The sequence below is a fragment of the Scylla paramamosain genome, chromosome 28 (assembly GCF_035594125.1).
Source record: "Scylla paramamosain isolate STU-SP2022 chromosome 28, ASM3559412v1, whole genome shotgun sequence".
NCBI lineage: Eukaryota > Metazoa > Arthropoda > Malacostraca > Decapoda > Portunidae > Scylla > Scylla paramamosain.
The window spans coordinates 2,831,355-2,848,602 of record NC_087178.1 but is presented as its reverse complement, the minus strand read 5'-3'; the positions used below and the strand labels follow the sequence as shown (position 1 = coordinate 2,848,602).

General features: G+C 36.7%; 2 protein-coding genes across 8 annotated transcripts in view; one reads left to right on the top strand and one right to left on the bottom strand.

Annotated features, from left to right (window-relative positions):
* LOC135114705 (TBC1 domain family member 15-like) overlaps positions 1-8,057 on the top strand; it is a 21,337-nt gene extending 13,280 nt beyond the window's left edge. For all 5 annotated transcript variants that reach the window (XM_064030639.1, XM_064030642.1, XM_064030643.1 and 2 more), the window contains exon 14: positions 5,745-8,057. In XM_064030639.1, coding sequence (XP_063886709.1) covers positions 5,745-6,017 — 273 coding nt within the window. In that variant the 3' untranslated portion in view covers positions 6,018-8,057. The remainder of the gene's footprint in view (positions 1-5,744) is intronic.
* On the bottom strand, positions 4,273-17,248 carry LOC135114709 (peroxisomal membrane protein 11C-like). 3 transcript variants are annotated; one of them, XM_064030649.1, is made up of 6 exons: positions 16,876-17,247; positions 16,109-16,220; positions 14,488-14,666; positions 14,161-14,220; positions 13,613-13,736; positions 4,273-4,323 (listed from the first exon to the last, which is right to left on the bottom strand). In XM_064030649.1, exons 1-6 carry the CDS (start codon positions 16,995-16,997, stop codon positions 4,288-4,290), a joined length of 633 nt encoding a protein of 210 aa, XP_063886719.1. In that variant the 5' UTR covers positions 16,998-17,247; the 3' UTR covers positions 4,273-4,287. The 3 variants fall into 3 exon arrangements, with proteins under 3 accessions (XP_063886719.1, XP_063886716.1, XP_063886718.1); XM_064030646.1 differs by lacking the exon at positions 4,273-4,323 and adding an exon at positions 8,157-13,402 and having other exon boundaries at positions 13,559-13,736; positions 16,876-17,248; XM_064030648.1 differs by lacking the exon at positions 4,273-4,323 and adding an exon at positions 8,157-13,402 and having other exon boundaries at positions 16,876-17,242.

Sequence of the window (17,248 nt, the reverse complement as noted above, 5' to 3'; positions counted from 1 at the left end):
CAAGCTTGCACAATACCACAATGTGAAAAGCTTACAAGCTAGCTAATTGTTACGTAGTATTTTTTGTGGTGACATGACCCTGATGAAATTATACAGTGCATGTAAGGGGAAGAATCTAAAGCAGGGTGTTTTTGCATTAGTTGAATAATATGTCATGTGGGGACATCTTTTGTTAACATTCCCATTTAGTGGTAGAAGACCAGAAAAATCTGTGGAATTTCTTCCTCAAATGACCATCCAGGGCCTCCCCATGGGGACTAAGCATTAGACCTGATGTTGAAATAGATGGCATTCTTTCATAAACCTTACTTCTCAAAAGAACTAATTGGGTAGGATAGTACCAGTTTAATCATGAAGAACAGAAAATGGGGTATAAGTATGAAGCTTCAGTGTGGGCCTTGAATGTGGGGAAAGGAGACCAGCTGTATGATCAAGCAATAGTGATCTACTTACAGCCCATATCAACCGTTCCATAAAAATTTTAACATTTGTTTTTGGATGTTCATCCACTGCTGGTTAGCCTTAATGGCTTGTTGGTGCAGCCTTGTAGTAAAATCATAGCTGCATTGAAGGGTGGTGCCATAACCTTATATCATTCACAAATAGTCAGCAGTTATCTAGAAAGTATGATATTCACCACCTTGTATAATACTTGGATTGTGATAGTCTTTTCATATTGAAAGATATGTATGTGTATAGAGAAGAATAGAGAGATTATGTACTATTTACTTTTAAGTATTTTTACTGATACATTATAGAGATATGAACAATAATGTTTTTTTTTTTTTTCACAAACTATAGGGGAGGAGTAATGGTGCCTTCATTGTTGGTTGTGAATTTAGAGAATTAACATCTCACTTCATCATGTTCTCCCTTTGGGAGAAGTGATAGCATAGGTGTGTATATAGTTATAACTAGTTTGACAAAAATAATCATCAAATTAACTTATAAAATAGGTATGTAGCATTTTAGATCTCTTTATCAGTGATGAAAAATCAGGTTCTGTACTTCATAAAAGGAAAAAAGTAGAACCATGCAAGGAAAAAAAGTGTTTTTGCTCCAATCTCCTGGTGATAGTCATAGTATTACTTCTCAGTCTTCACCTTTTGTGCACAGTTACAAATGTGAATGAAGATAACAACATTCCAAAACCATTTTCACATTATTCTAGTCCAGTAGTCATCCTCTTACACATATTATTTTGGGTAGAAATAATTGAAAAGAACAGCACGATTGAGGTACATGAGCCTGTCTTTTGTCTGCATAGTTACTTGTTCTTCAGCTATGTCGCAAAAATATTGCCACCATAGTCCTTGTATATTGTAAAGGCCAACCCATGGAAGCAAAGCAAGGGCACTTGAGGTTTTGGTTCTTTATTTTTATTTTTATTATGAGACAAGGTAGACTCTCTCATCTTGGGTATAGGTATCTTCTATGGAAATGTTAGCTTGATGTATACATTTATATAGGGAAATGTTGTTAGAACTGTAATCATGAGTAATGAGAATTTTTTATTTATATTGTGTGGATGTAATTTGTGGGTGCTCTTTCTAGAAAAGCAAAAATGATAATACACAGTTCATGAAAAATGGATGAGCATGCTGAGAACAGGATTACTTTAGGGTCAGCATGGAACCAGTGAATTGTGGATATAGAGTGGCTGACATTCCTTTTAAAGAACAACAGTTACTCAAGATAAGATGTCATGCCATGTGTCACTGTAGGAATAAAGGTGTGTGTGTGTGTGTGTGTGTGTGTGTGTGTGTGTGAAAAGTTCATCATGGTCTTGAACTCATGATCATTTGTTATATCTCTGTGAGGTCAGTGATCCCATAGTCAACTCTGCAGATGAGGCTGTGATCTTTCACACTTCATACACACAGATCCTTGTGATGAAGGACAGCAACATTGTACCCTAAGCAGGATACACACCTCAACCTATATAATATATATATATCAGGCTGACAGCCACCTTAAAGGAGATAGCCTCACATTCACAAGCATTCCTTCACACACACACACACACACACACACACACACACACACACACTCTCCACATTTTGCTTGTTTCTCAAGTGCCATGCTGTATAATTGGTAAACAGCATATGATACAGAAAGTAGTTCAGTTAAATGAAATATTATGATGATAATAGCTAAGTTACAGGTGGCAGTATCTTTTGGTCACACAACAGTTCCACATCAGCATACTTGTACACTGTGCTGGTGGAGTGCATCTCATTTAACTAGTTTTTGTGTTTTATTATATGCTTTTGCACAAAATATGAGTGATTAATTAGAATGCAAATATTCTGTTATGAAATGTGCTTCCCTAAACATTGTCTCAGGAACTAGGTGTTTGTGATGAAGTGGTGTAGCCAGTAGGTGTATAGTAAGTACATGTGGACTTTATTTGGTGATCTGCCTCTGTTTCATAAGAAGTTTGCTCTAAAATTGGTGGATGTGGTTCTGTGGAATGAGTAGGACTTTTGCCTTGCAGACTCTTTTTATGATGAATGAGTTTTTCTAATTGCTTCATGTGCTAGTTCAACTGGTTTCATCTTTGTTGTATTTTACACACACACACACACACACACACACACACACACACACACACACACACACACACACACACACACACACACACACACACACACACACACACACACACACACACACACACACACACACACACACACACAGTCTTGTGGTCATGCCAGTGTCATGTTCAGTTTGCTTTGGGGTATCATTTGTCATTTTGTCTTGAATGTGCCCAGTCATCATGAATACATTGATTTTTATTTAGCTGAATTCTCTGTCATTGTCAGTTATGCATTCCATGATTTAGAATTCATAAATTAATGTTGTATTTTATGCCAAAGAAATATGTTTTATTTCCCAAATATGTTTATTTCTCACTCCCCTATTTTAGTGTCAGCATTGTATTAGTCATGATATTACTTTTGTCTTGGTAATTCTTCATCTGTCATACCCTCTATAGATTGCTTCTTCTACCCTCTTCTGTTCTATTAATGTAGCCTGTCTCACACCTGCTCATCACCAGAATCAAAGGCCCTTACTTCATATGGCAATGCTGATTTTAGTCTTGTGTCTTTTATGAAATAATCCTGCATGTGGCAAGGATTCTTTATAACAGTGTAAAATATAATTTTTTAGAGTATTAAAATTACTAACCTGTTTTATTTTTTGTTTACTTTCCTTTTTGATCCATTATATCTGTTTTACTTAGTGAATTGTGTAGACAAGGTTACTTGCATGATTAACTCAGATGTAGGAGATGGAGAGAGGCAAGGATACTGCTTGTGATGAAAGGTTGCTATTAGATCTAACATTAAGCTTTGAGCATCAGGCATGTTTTTCATCATTCCATCCTAGTCTTGGGCTAATACTAATACCTACTTTTCAGTTATTTCAATTAATTTTTTGCACAACAGATTGTTGATAATAGAGTTATCAAGTGTGGTAATAGATCTTGTATGATGTGTGGTATATGTTCACTTCTATGCTTTTATAGTCATGTAATCTGAGGACTTTTTTAGTAAGTCAAGTATAGATTGTAATTGTTGGGATGTTTTTTGTAGTTTCATTGCTATTGTGAGAAAAGGGAAGCTGGCTATGTTGCATTTACAGCACTGGTGTTGAACTGCTTGTCTATCTGATGTATTCAACTAGTTGTACCTTAGTTTCATTATGTAGATAAACTGATATTGGCTCAGATATGGCTCTTGTTATATTCATAATTTCCCATACTTTATATATTTAAAGTATTAATTTTTAAAGGTTGGCAGCCATGCTGTGAAGGCATAGTTAAAAACAGTAAATAAGTGCTGCTTTCAGGGTATGTTAATGCTTCATGCGTTGTCAAAGTTGGGATAGGTGAAGGCTCTTGATGCATTTTTTATTTATTTATTTATTAAATTAAATTAAATTAAATTTGATTTAATTTTTTTTGAGTGTGTGTGATGCAAAGGTGAATGTCATGATGACTAGTCTATGGCATGCATACAAAATGATTGGTGGATATTTAAAAAATACACTGGTGTACTTGGCTTATGACCATAATCCATTCTGAAATCACTATTGGAAGCAAGAAACTATTACATGGCAAGACTTTATTCTTGAAAATACAAGATTAAAAAAAAGATGTTCGTCACTTAAAATTGCAGTAAAATACTTCAAGCCAGTATCTTTTATCCTACAATGCATGGCAAAGTCTGTACTATTAGCAAGTGTAGTAGTAAAATCACAACAAAAATATGAATTTTGTACTTACCCAGGTGAAAAGTTGATCACATGCCAATTTAGCTGTCATGAAAAAAAAAAAAAAAAAAAAAAAATATATATATATATATATATATATATATATATATATATATATATATATATATATATATATATATATATATATATATATATATATATATATATATATATATATATATGGTTTGAATAGCACAGGTTGTAAGTCAAATACATCATATGTCAAGTATCCCACTGCATATTCTTCAAAATGCTTAGAACTAATATAGGTAATGTCAGTGACAATCTAGTCATTCTCTTCCATCATACTTATAACTGTACATTATAACTGTACATTTTTATTTATTTATTTTTTTATTTATTTTCTATTTATTTATTTTCTTTTTTTACAATGGTTATGGTGTCAACTTAGTGCATATATATCATCTGCATTCCAAAGTAGGTTTATAATAAGGTAGTGATAGTTTTGGTCTGGCCAGCACATTGCATTCAGGATTAACATTCTCCATCAGTAAAAGTAAAAGATAAATATTCTATAAGATGAGAAAAACTTTTGCCTTGTTATGTAAACAAGTGCCTGTTCACAGGTGACAGTATGTTGAATATATTTCAGGCATTGAAAAGTGAAGAGGAAAATTATTATAAAACTCAGTAATTTCCTCAGTATTTGTTACCATATAGAAAGATAGGAAAATATAATTTATTAGGTAGAGATTACTCATGCAAAAACTCCAGTAAATTACTATATGTGCATATTTTAAATTCTTTTTATTCTTGCTGAGGCCATAGAGTTGCTTCAAAAGTACAGGGAATGGGAGATTTATAGGCTGATCTAATGTGATACTGATTGCTAGAAAACTATTTACTTTTCAAGTATATGTATGATTTACATTAAGAGCTGCTTTATTTATTCAATTTTGCTCTTGGGATAATTCAGTATGTTGAATCTCAAAATGCAGTTTCCTAAGAAATATAAGGAAGGTTTTTCTCACTCTTCCCATCTTTTTTGTTGCTCACCTTCCTATATTTCACACACATGTAGAGTGTGGTATCCTCAGCATTTTCATTTGCTTGTCTAAAAGGGACAAGCTAGAACTCACATGGAACATGTGGTCAAGTAAATATGCAATGAGTACAAATTGATCTGTCATGTGCATATTTTCTCAGTCATAATTATAGATACTGATACAAACTCCTGTTACCAGTTGTTCTTGTTGTAATCACAATTATCCTGCTGTTTGTGTAGATGTGGAAATAATGATACAACCTTGCAACAGTAGCAGATTTGTTTAATCTGTAATAGAGATAGTGAAATTCTGCATTAAGTGCTGGAGGGCAGGGCACCTATTTTTTTTTTTTTTTTCCCTCTCACATTTGGGTGATTTGCAGTAAAGATTATCATTTTAGTGTATTTAAGATGTTATTAGCTATATCATAATAGGTATACAATAATTTTTTATCTCCAGAATGATCGCAGTGGAGATAGTGATGGTAATGGTGGAGGTAAGCCAGCCAGCAGCAATGAAGATACAACAGACACTGGTGGGGATGTGGTGGAGGCCCTTAGCAGCCTGGGAATCGTGGGCGTGGTGAGCAACATGATTGGCTCAGCTGTGCGGCACCTCAGTGGAGATGATGACATGATAGATGCACATCTAGAGGTCCCCCAACAAGAAAGGCAGCAAGAAGAGGAGAGGGAAGGCTGCTTTGAAACAGCCCTCAGTCATCAATTTGTATAGTACTTTAAGTCTCCGGGTAACATCAGTTCAGAAATGATGTGCTCTTTGTACAGATAGATAGTGAATTAATTATTCCAGTTTATAATAAAACATTTTTTGTACAGGATGTTGTAGTTTATATTATGCTTTGTTCAGGTGCATGGGGACGTGTCCTGTTGTGGTGAGGAGGGATCTGTGTTGCCATCACCATCAGTCATATTTTCGTAAGTGCAAGAAGGGAGAAGTTTGAAACATGTTATGTATTTGTTATTGAATCATGAAAAATAAGTGTTCATTTTGCAAAGTTCTTCCTGATATTATTACTTAATGCAAGGCTGCTTTATGTTCTGTATTATTTGTACAACTAGCAAAGCTGAGCTAATGACTGAACATGTTACCAGCTGCGCAAAAATATTTTATTTGTTGTGAATATCAGATCATATTAGAATGCTTTGATGTAAGAATATATTTTTTATTAATTTATTATAATAAATTGCATGTAAGTCATCACACAAAGTGAAGCTGGTAGACATTTGTAAGACTAAGAGAGGGAATGCTGTGTTGTGTCCTTGGTGATAAGGCCACAAAGGCATGGGTGCTACATTGACTTGCTTTACTGTGCCACATATTAAAAGGCTCTCCAAAAATCTTTCATAGGAATATATTTGCAATATAATTTAATGAAAGCTTTGAGTTTTTTTTTTTTCAAGTTGATTCTAAAAAATGAAGTTTTATTACAAGCTAAACTTTAATAATAGTATATTTATACATGTTAGTACATTGACAATAGAAGATTGGCATATGAAAGTAAACAGTAAGGTTTATACATATACTGTAATCTGAAGTATTTGTTAAGATGACATATTTATGTGTACTATATAACTATATTTTTATCAAATAGCATATTATGCATTCACTCTTGCTCATGAAACATGAATTAATTAGTGTATTTTGGAGATACCTCTGAGAGGGAGATTGTTAGATACTTGAGTTTGATATTGACTTTCATTTCACATTCTTTTACTGACATCAGAATGTGACTATCCCGTCCACTGGCAGAATTAGGTGGATGAACCCTGGCATACTCTGCTGTGGGTGAGGGGAAGAAGGGACTTGAGACCATAATGTTGTCAGTTGCTCAAGATTGCCTTTACATTTTAATCCTGTAAGAATGTGTACTTGCTGCAAGATCCCAAATGCACTAACTGAATGTTGTTGTTAGATAAGACTTGAGTGAATGTAAAAATTTAATATATATATTATTTTATATTTTGTACATTTCTGTGATACATTACTGGGGAAAGTGATGATTTTATTTTATTGGTATTATGTCAGTGTTGACACTGTTGTGTCAGTGTATCAGGACTAACCCATTCATTGGTAGGTGGACAGAGAAATCACATTGCAACTCTGTGACAAATCCTGTGATGCAGGTCATGGGAGTAGGGAGTGTCACTGACTGAACTGTGACCACGGGTAAGCCATGGGATGGGTGGGCTACAACACAGCCTTTAGTGACAAAGGTAATGCCTGATAGTAATGACATGGTAGTAAGTTAAAGCATGGGGATTTCTTTGGATAGCCAATAATTTTTATATTATTGTTTCTGCAGTTAGCAGTCCTTTTTATCCAGCTATAACAAACTGAATGTGTGGATTTTTAAATATGAAGGCATTTCAGCTGAAGAAGTTACAGCACTTGAACTTAGTAATTTCTTGCTTATTTATCTTATTCAACTTAATTTTGTCTTACTTTTAAAGTATGATTTAAAGTAATTGTGGAATACCATAAAGTTAATGTTCTGTGTACTAATTCATAGATTTTGTTTTTTCATGTTTGTCAGTCTTAACTAGTACCAAAAAATCCACCATTCATGGACACATTATATAGGAAATCTGAGATGACATGAATTGTGTGAAAATAAATTACTATTTGTATATTATTGGCAATGCTTGTTTTTTTGTCACAGCATTCATGTATGATGTACAAAATACTGATAAAATAGTGCATCATAATTTTCTTTAATAAGTAAAAAAAAATAAATAAATAAATGCAATAACACTTTATAGTGTAATTTATACAATACTGAAAAACATGCCTACATGTTACCTTTTAATATACACAGACCATATAAAAGGGATGGAGCAAGGGAACTGGGAACTCCTTTCTCTGTATCTTTTTATTCATAAATGAGACAAGGCATTGTCTTGTCTTGATTACCTGACTTTAATGAAGGCATCTCAGACAGAGACAGGATCTTATTTAGTAACACTAGACCTACATGACATTAGCCTATCTTGAACAGCACCTGAACAGTTTGGAATGAACCATCCCCATGTAGGTGACATCCCAATATACACAGCCACATATAATCTTCAATGTAATATTTAAGCTTTACATAAAAATTACGTACAGTAATCCCTTCAATATCCACCTTAATTCATCCACCATATGTTTAGAAGTTGCACATCTGATAAATTCTTGTCACTCACTGGACATCAGTACAGAAAATGGCATTGTATAGTATAACATACTTGTACATGTTTCTTTTCTGGTATTTCTGTTGCAAATGCTTATTTATTGAGATTTGTTTTTTACCTTTCTCTCTTTGTCTTTGTCCTGCATCTGCTATAATACACAAAATGGTATTTTCAAGGTGATTTATGTTTTGTGTGTGTGTGTGTGTGTAAGAAAATGAACGTCAAATTTGTTCATCTTGTGATGATATATTACAAAAAGGAAACTTTTGGACATAAAAGTTGTGAGAGGTTACTTGTATAATTTTACTCAGAAAATTTAAGTTAACACTCACTGAAAATAATCTCATGTGGTCTAGTAGTATCAAACACTGCCTCCTCCTGTAGTTCATGTAACAAATTCATTTCAAGATTATTTATGTGTTTTCTGTATGTGTGTGTGTTGAATGACATCTTGTAAAGAAGGGAAACTGATGTCAACTTCATTCATTTCATAAATTGTTAAAAAAAAACAACAACCAGGTAATAGACGCTTTAAGCTGCAGAGCAACTTAAAAGTGGCTCAGTGGCTGGGGGGTTCTAATCTTTAGACGTGTCACAGACCTGGTCACATGGAGCCTGCCTGCACACGCCATGCCAAGTGTCACGCCACTATGATGGTTGCAGCGAGTGACATGTAGCTATAAATGACTGTATTTTCAACATGTGGAAATTTATCTGCATTTTGATCACACTATCATGTTCACAAGTTTTTTCCTACTTAATGTAATAGTATATATCAGCATTCAATGATTAGCTATTGAAAATAGCAAGCACAAGTAAAACATGTTATAAAAATTTTTTTAACATCTTCATAGTTCATCTCATTATAAAACCATTTTCTTTTTTGTTTTGTAAAGTTTTTACAATACATTTTGATTCTACAGTCACTGCTGAGTCTGATGGCGTCAATGAAAACTGGCTATCCCGTATATGAAGTGAGTTATGGCATATAATTCGCGCATTTTGTGTGCTTGATGTCAAAATATCCAAAATACGGCAAAATGGTGTGTCTGACAAAGAAATGTCATAAAATAAAAAAAAGATGCGCTATCAAAAGTTACCAACTGGAAAGTGTTTCCAAAACTGAAATCACAATTTTTATATGCAATGGACACCAAAAGATGCTCCTTGCTAAACCATTGATGTACCCTACAGGGGCTAGGTGAAGCGGTCGTTTGTAGAGATGTGTGGTAACAAAATTAGAAGCCCCTCGCTTCGCTCAGGGAATTAATGCCTGAAAGGTGTGAGGGTTTACTCCTCTTGTTTTACCTCCTCTACTGTTGTCTCCTCAAATTTTACCTCTTCTGTCATCTCCTCATATTTTTTTCCTTTGTTGTTATCTCTAATTTTACCTCATCATTGAGGAGCAGAGGGTAAGTGGATTGGCCTGGTGACTTCCTACTGGAGGGCAAGGCTGACTCAGTTGCTGCTGGTGTGCTGGGATGAGGCTGAGATGTGGATGGTTCAGCAATGGAAGGGCTAGATGTGGAATGCAAGGTCATAGGCCTGAAGGATGAGTTGATTGTGGCCTGTGGCGATGAGACTGATGGTATAGGGGGTGGATGACAGCATCATGCAGCACACGCAGCTGCTCCACATACTGAAGGCTCATCATTTCCCTATCATAGGTTGGGTGTTCAGTAATCTACAGAATAGTGTCAAAGGCATCCTTGGCTGTGCTTAAGTAGGGCATGGGTGGAGAAGCTGAGTAATCTGTGTCATTATCATCACTACCATCTTCTGGCTGAGAGGCAGACACAGAAGCAGCAACCTTGGCATCAGGCATGATTTGATAGCCGGGATCATCCGTATTATTGTCAAGCCACTCACAAACATCACTGAAGTTTACCTGCTCACCTGGCTCATGCAAGTGTGTGTAGAAGTCACCAACACCAAACCTTTCAAAGTTATGTCTGTTATTGTCACCCTTCAGGAGACAAGACCAGGCATTTTCTAGGGTTTTCATGTCAATTTATTTCCAAACATTCGCCCAGTTATGAATTGCAGACTTAACAGTGTAGTGCTGAAGGTTCTCCCTGGTTCTCTGGCTTTGTGTACCCTGCCCTTCACTTGTCTCCTTTCCAGGGACCACCATGACCTGGTCTAAAAACTTCTGCCAGTATAGCCTCTTCATTGTCACAATAACTCCATGGTCCATTGGTTGGATCAACAATGTTGTACTTGGTGGAAAAAAACATGCACTAGATATGACCATTGTCTGCAACCAGCTCGTGCTTGGATTGATGCATTAGGGCATTGTCCAAGAGAAGGAGAGCTTTTACCTGGTCAAGAGAAAATCGAAGTCCCTTTGTTTAATAATGGATGACATCATTAACAAAATGGTTAGTAAACCATTCAGAGATATTGTATGTGAACCAAGCATTCTTGGAATGGTACCAAATGACAGGGAGGACATCCATCACCCATGTCATGTAATTAGTGGGGTGTCACAGGGATCAGTATTAGGGCCATTGTTGTTTTTAATATATATCAATGACTTGGATAGTGGAATTAATAGTGATGTTAGTAAATTTGCGGATGACGCAAAGATAGATAGATTAATTAGGTCAGAATCGGATGTCATTGCCTTGCAGACAGATTTAGATAGGATGAATGAATGAATGGATGATAGATGGTAAATGCAGTTTAATATCAACAAATGCAAAGTACTTAGCTTAGGTAGAGGAAACCCACACAGTAGGTACACAATAAGCAACAAAACTGGTAGGTTCAGGGTACGAAAAAGATTTAGGAGTTATATACACAACAAACAATGAAACTCTGGTAGGTTCAGGGTACGAAAAAGATTTAGGAGTTATAGTTAGTTCTAAGCTCTGTCTAGGAAAGCAATGTATAGAGGCCAGAAACAAGGTAAATAGGGTATTAGGATTAGTTTCCAGGAGTGTTAAAAGTAGAAGGCCCAAAGTAATACTAAAATTATATTTGGCGCTGGCCAGACCTCATCTAGACAATGCTGTGCAGTTCTGGTCCCTACATTACAGGAAGGATATAGTTCTCTTAGAATCAGTACAAAGGAGAATGACTAAAAGGATACAGGGTATGAGGAGTATTCCTCATGAGGAAAGATTAAAACTGTTAAATATACAATCTTTAAAGAGACATAGGTTAAGAGGGGATCTGATAGAAATCTTTAAGTGGTATAAGGGTTATAACAAGGGGGACGTAAGCAAAATTCTTAGGATCAGCAACCGGGACAGAACAAGAAATAACGGGTTCAAACTTGAAAAATTTAGATTTAAGAAAGAGATAGGAGGAAATTGGTTCCCAAATAGAGTGGTAGATGAATGGAATGGACTCAGTAATCATGTTGTTAGTGCTTCTCAAATAGAATGGTAGATGAATGGAACGGACTCAGTAATCATGTTGTTAGTGCTAAGGCATTAGGAAGCTTAAGAGAAGATTAGACGGATTTATGAATGGGGATGATAGGTGGAAATAGGTAGGTATATTTCATACAGGGACTGCCACATGTAAACCTGGTGGCTTCTTGCAGTTTCCTTTATTTCTTATGTTCTTATGTTCAACAGAGGCACTGAGGTTGCTTTGAGTGCCTATCAATAATGGGTTTCAAATGATGATGCCCAGTAGCACTGGTGCAACACAAAGCAGACACACAGTCCTTGGAGACCTTGAGAACAGGAACCTACCTTTCTGCCTCCTCAACCAAGGTGTTTGTAAGCAATGAGAAGTAGAGGAGACCTGTTTCATTAGCATTATAAATCTGACAGAATTATGCACTCTCTTTCAATCAAATCCAACAACTGCTTTTGAAAGTCCTTCACTTTCTCATCATTTACATCCAAGGCTTTTCCTTGCATCCCATGGTTTATAAGCCCATTGCAAAGCTTGAATCTGAAGAGCCAACTTTTAGAGGCTTTGAATTCATGATGACCAGTATGGCGAGCAAACTTCTCAGCAGCATCCTTCAACTCAGTATCTTAAAGCAACACACCAGCTAATTGCCACTGATGAAGCCAAAGTAATGTCAAACACTCAACATCTGCGGACGATGGGAAGGTAGAGGTTTTCCATTTGGTATTATGGTCTCCTTGCCAAAATCAGCCAAGCACTGCAACAGCTTGTCACAAGATTTCTTGACATCAAAGAGGGTCTGATGGACAAGGCCATAGTCACTCATAATGGGTGAAGATAACCACCCCTTGTCAACCTTCTTCAAGATCTGTTACTTCTCTGAGGGCATGACCACCTTTTTTTAAGTTTCTCTGGTAGTGGGGCCATGGCCCCACAACACAGGAGAAAGCAAGAAAGGATAAGAAAATCTTGGAGAAGACAGGGCACCATAAAAACAAGCATGTGCTCTGTGGTAAGAGGTAACAGGTGATGAACAGCAGAGACGTGAACACAACCAAGGAACAATGGGAAAAGGGAAGAGTTGTAGTTATGTAGGTGCTAAAAATAACGATGGTAAATGAGAGAAATAGCATTTAATAAAAAATAGCATATCATTTAGTCTATAGCATATCTGCAGGTAGTAAAAATAAATATGTATGTGCTATATGTGGTATACGTATTTCTGTGTTTAGCTCACATACCTGAAGATATAGATTATTTATAAGGATAGACCACTCGTTTGCCATAACACTACTCATGCTGACTTGCCTGTGAGAAAGGAGGAAAGAAAGAGAGAAGTGAGACAGGAAGCCTGAGTCACCCTGGCAGCTGGTGTATGTCCGCATATTGATGATTCCAGTTAATGAATGTCTGGATATCAGGATTACTGTACGTAATAAATGACTAACTAGATGAGTAGCCTCATCAGTCCTCCTGTAGTTGTCCACTTCATAATCTTGGTTGGATAAGTTTTTGGAAGCCAATTAAGGATGATACCAAACCAAATACTCCTACCTGTAAAGCAAAGACATATGCCCCAATATTAAAAATGTATTATCATATTTTACCAATAAAATAACAATATTACTTACAAATACATTGCTGATAAAGAATACTTCACTCTCATTTCAAGTAAAGATAGACACTCTAATTGGACAACAGTCAGCTTACCTGCCATAAAGGGAAAGGCAGATGCCAAGGCCTCCAGGTGCGCTGTGACCTTACCTGCCACACTGGGAAGGGTTTGCTCCAAGGTCTGTTGGGCAACCAGTTGAGTGCATTGAGGAGGTCAGCTGCATGCATGATGATGGTCAACAGCTCTGTTTCATACTTCTCCTCTTGCCTCTCTCTGCAGTAAGTGTGCAAATATAGCAACTTTTTTCTTTTCGTTAAGAGACAAAGTAGATTTCAATTAACAATCTTTATTGCTATAATATGAATTAATATAAGGGAACACAACTGTGTAAGAGTTACTTCAAATCACTTCTTATGTAATATTTCATACATGTACAACCAGTAAGAAAAAAGAAACAGGGTACCTTACTTAATCCTGTGCATAAAGAATCTTATGCAAACTGTAAATGTGACTGATACTTGAAGCAAGGCAGTTGGGAGGTACAGTAGCGGCCAAATGCTTCAATAAACAAGAAGGGAATGTTTTGGACAGGGAGAGGCCATCCGTTGGGAACACTCCAACAAGGATCAAGGCATCAGAGATGTATGATTTTTATCCCTGAATCTAGAATTAGGTAAAGTACCCTACATCTACTTACTTTTCCTCTGCTGCCAGTCTTACATTATTTTGCTGCATGAGGGAAATTTTTCGCAAAGATCTGAAATGGTGCATGTGTTTTCATAAAAGCACAAAATGTTAGTATTTATCTTAAAAACAAAAAGAATCACAAGCAATGATGTTTGTCTTCTTGGTTGACTTAAATACTCCTCTTGAAAGTCATATGAGATAACTTAAATGCAGTGGCTGTTGTTTTCTGTAGTCAACATACATACACAACACTATTTCATTTGTTTGTTTAATATATATATTTTTAAGAAAGACATAAAAGTTTACCAATGATCACTACTGCATCAGAATGCCCCACCTCAGAATGGTAAGAACCAGAGAAGCAGCCCAGAGAAGGAGAGAGGCATGCCACAATGAGGAGGAGCTGCCTCGAAGAATCTTGACATCCCTTGCCCAAGCCAAGTGCTCCACAGGAAAGAAGAGTTGATCCACCACAATGTTGGCCACCTCCAGCCACCTCACTATCCAGTCTTTTCCCTGCAATACCCAATACCTTCTTGTTCAAAACCCACCAGAGACATTCACCCTTCATCACAACACTAATATTAAAAAGGATCCTACCTCACTTATTCCTCTTCTTTCCAGTCTTCACATACCAAAATGTTACGAACAGATGCCATGATCTCCCCTTTTGGTACCTCACTTTGCTGCCACTAATATCATCTCCTACATGCCTGTACAAGAATGTTAACGTGTTTAGTCATTCTATTTTGTCTTTACATATAGTGAATGAACAGACAGTTAGCCAATAATCTTTACTTAGTCTCAATCAACAACATTCATATATCCATTTTGCTGCTCCAGGATCTCATCTTAGCTACCTCACTTTGTATATTTCTTTTCTTGTGCCTTGCTTTAAAAATTTTTTCAGTGTACAAAAAGTGTTATGTAGTGACCCAACACAACACAAGCCAACAGACTTCAGATATGAACATGAAAGTCATGAATCACTGCTGTGTGCTGTGCAGATTTTCTTGGCCTGTTGCTCACTGCATGACAACTGAACTTTACTCTCCTCTTGGGACCAATCTATAATGTTGAAAGTTATGTTGTAGTATTTGGACTAATCAATTAGACATGGGTCAATCCCTATATTTATACTTATTACTATTTTTTTTATTTATCTATTTATTTTTTTTAAGCATTTGGTGAACAACATGTCTTAGTCATGACTAGTGTAGTGTAATGTTGGAGTTATATGTGTGATTCACCTACAGTCGTCTGCTGGTCACCCAGCTAGCCGTTCCCCTACGGAAAGAGCTCAAAGCTCATAGTGACTGATCTGCAGGTAGGACTGAGACCACTGACACACCACACACTGGGACAGCAAGGTCACAACCCCTTGGGTTACATCCTGTACCTACTTGTTGCTAGGTGAACAGGGGCTACACATTAAGCGGCTCGCCCATTTGCCTTGCTGCACCCGGGGATTCGAACCTGGGCCTTCTTGGTTGTAACCCAAGTGTGTGTGTGTGTGTGTGTGTGTGTGTGTGTGTGTGTGTGTGTGTGTGTGTGTGTGTGTGTGTGTGTGTGTGTGTGTGTGTGTGTGTGTGTGTGTGTGTGTGTGTGAGAGAGAGAGAGAGAGAGAGAGAGAGAGAGAGAGAGAGAGAGAGAGAGAGAGAGAGAGAGAGAGAGAGAGAGAGAGAGAGAGAGAGAGAGAGAGAGAGAGAGAGAGAGAGAGAGAGAGAGAGAGAGAGAGAGAGAGTCTGAAACTAAGTTCTTAGAGGCAAATATATATTGGAGGTGGAAGGAGATGCATTTGGGAGAGAACTCTGTCCATACACAAATATTTAGTCATATGCAGCTGGGAGAGAACCTTGCCCATGCACAGATATTTTGTCATTAAAAGGTAAAGGTATCACTAATAGAAATGCTTTTATCTAAGGTGTTCTATAAAGCTGAAGTGAGGCTGTGGTTACCTTGCTTTGCCTCAGCACCTCCTTGGAGTACTGGAGCATGGACAGGTCATCAAAAAGTCGCAGGATGACCCGGACCCCTCCAACCTGGGCACTGATTGCCTCAAGAACAGCTCTGTAAGGGAAAGTATACTTCATTTATACTTATTCAAAACTACAGGGTAGCAACTTCTCTGAATAGGAAATCTTTAAATCACCACCATAAGATAGATGAGAGCTTACATGTTACTGTATTAAAGTACTTAGAAGAAGATTCTTAGATACAGTATATATATACTCTTGGCATGAGAGAAACTGGTTGTAAGCCATAAATCAATCAATTAGCAACCAGAATTGAGCTAATACATTAATTCATAATACTGAAGACACTCATAGCTATGTGAGGCATAGGAAACCATCTTTAAATCTCTGATGTCCCAATTATTAATAGTATAGGGGCATACATCGCATGACAAATTTACCCAGCCTTCATAGGAATTTTTCAATGTTTCTAATATGCTTAAAGGCTGCGTATCACAAGGGAAGTAAGCACAGTCATGAAGAGGGTATGAATACACACATCACTTTAAATTACATGCATCATGCACATGCAAGAATGTTTAACTTGCAAAGTAAGACATTCGAGATTTAATTTACTGAAACAACACTATTTTTCAGTCAAGGAATGGTCTCTATGGATTATTTTTAACACAAGGCTTTATTGTACGTCTCTGTAGCGTTAAAATTTTTCAGCCTATGAATTACAATGTCAACTAGCCTTAAACACTCACTTAGTACTGGGGGAGTCTCTGGCTGCTGGTGTGAGAAAAAGGAGACCATACTGAAGGGTCCTCAGGGTCTTCTCTCTACCTCGGTAGGTCTCCAGGACACTCACCACATCACCCAGCCCCATAATTACAGTGCGGGATTGAAATGCGACACACCTAAATGCAGCTTATCGCGGGGCAGCCTGAGGAAGATGACCTCCACAGCGAATTGTTAATTGCGATGATATTTAGGGCATACAAATTGTATGGTTTAATAGATTTAGGTGAATAAATGGCAACTGTGTGGATAATTATGAGATAATTAGTGTTTTTATTCGAAGGCTAAGTTTGAATTGATTAAATTCATCAGTTTCACTGATACCTTCGTTGTATAGGA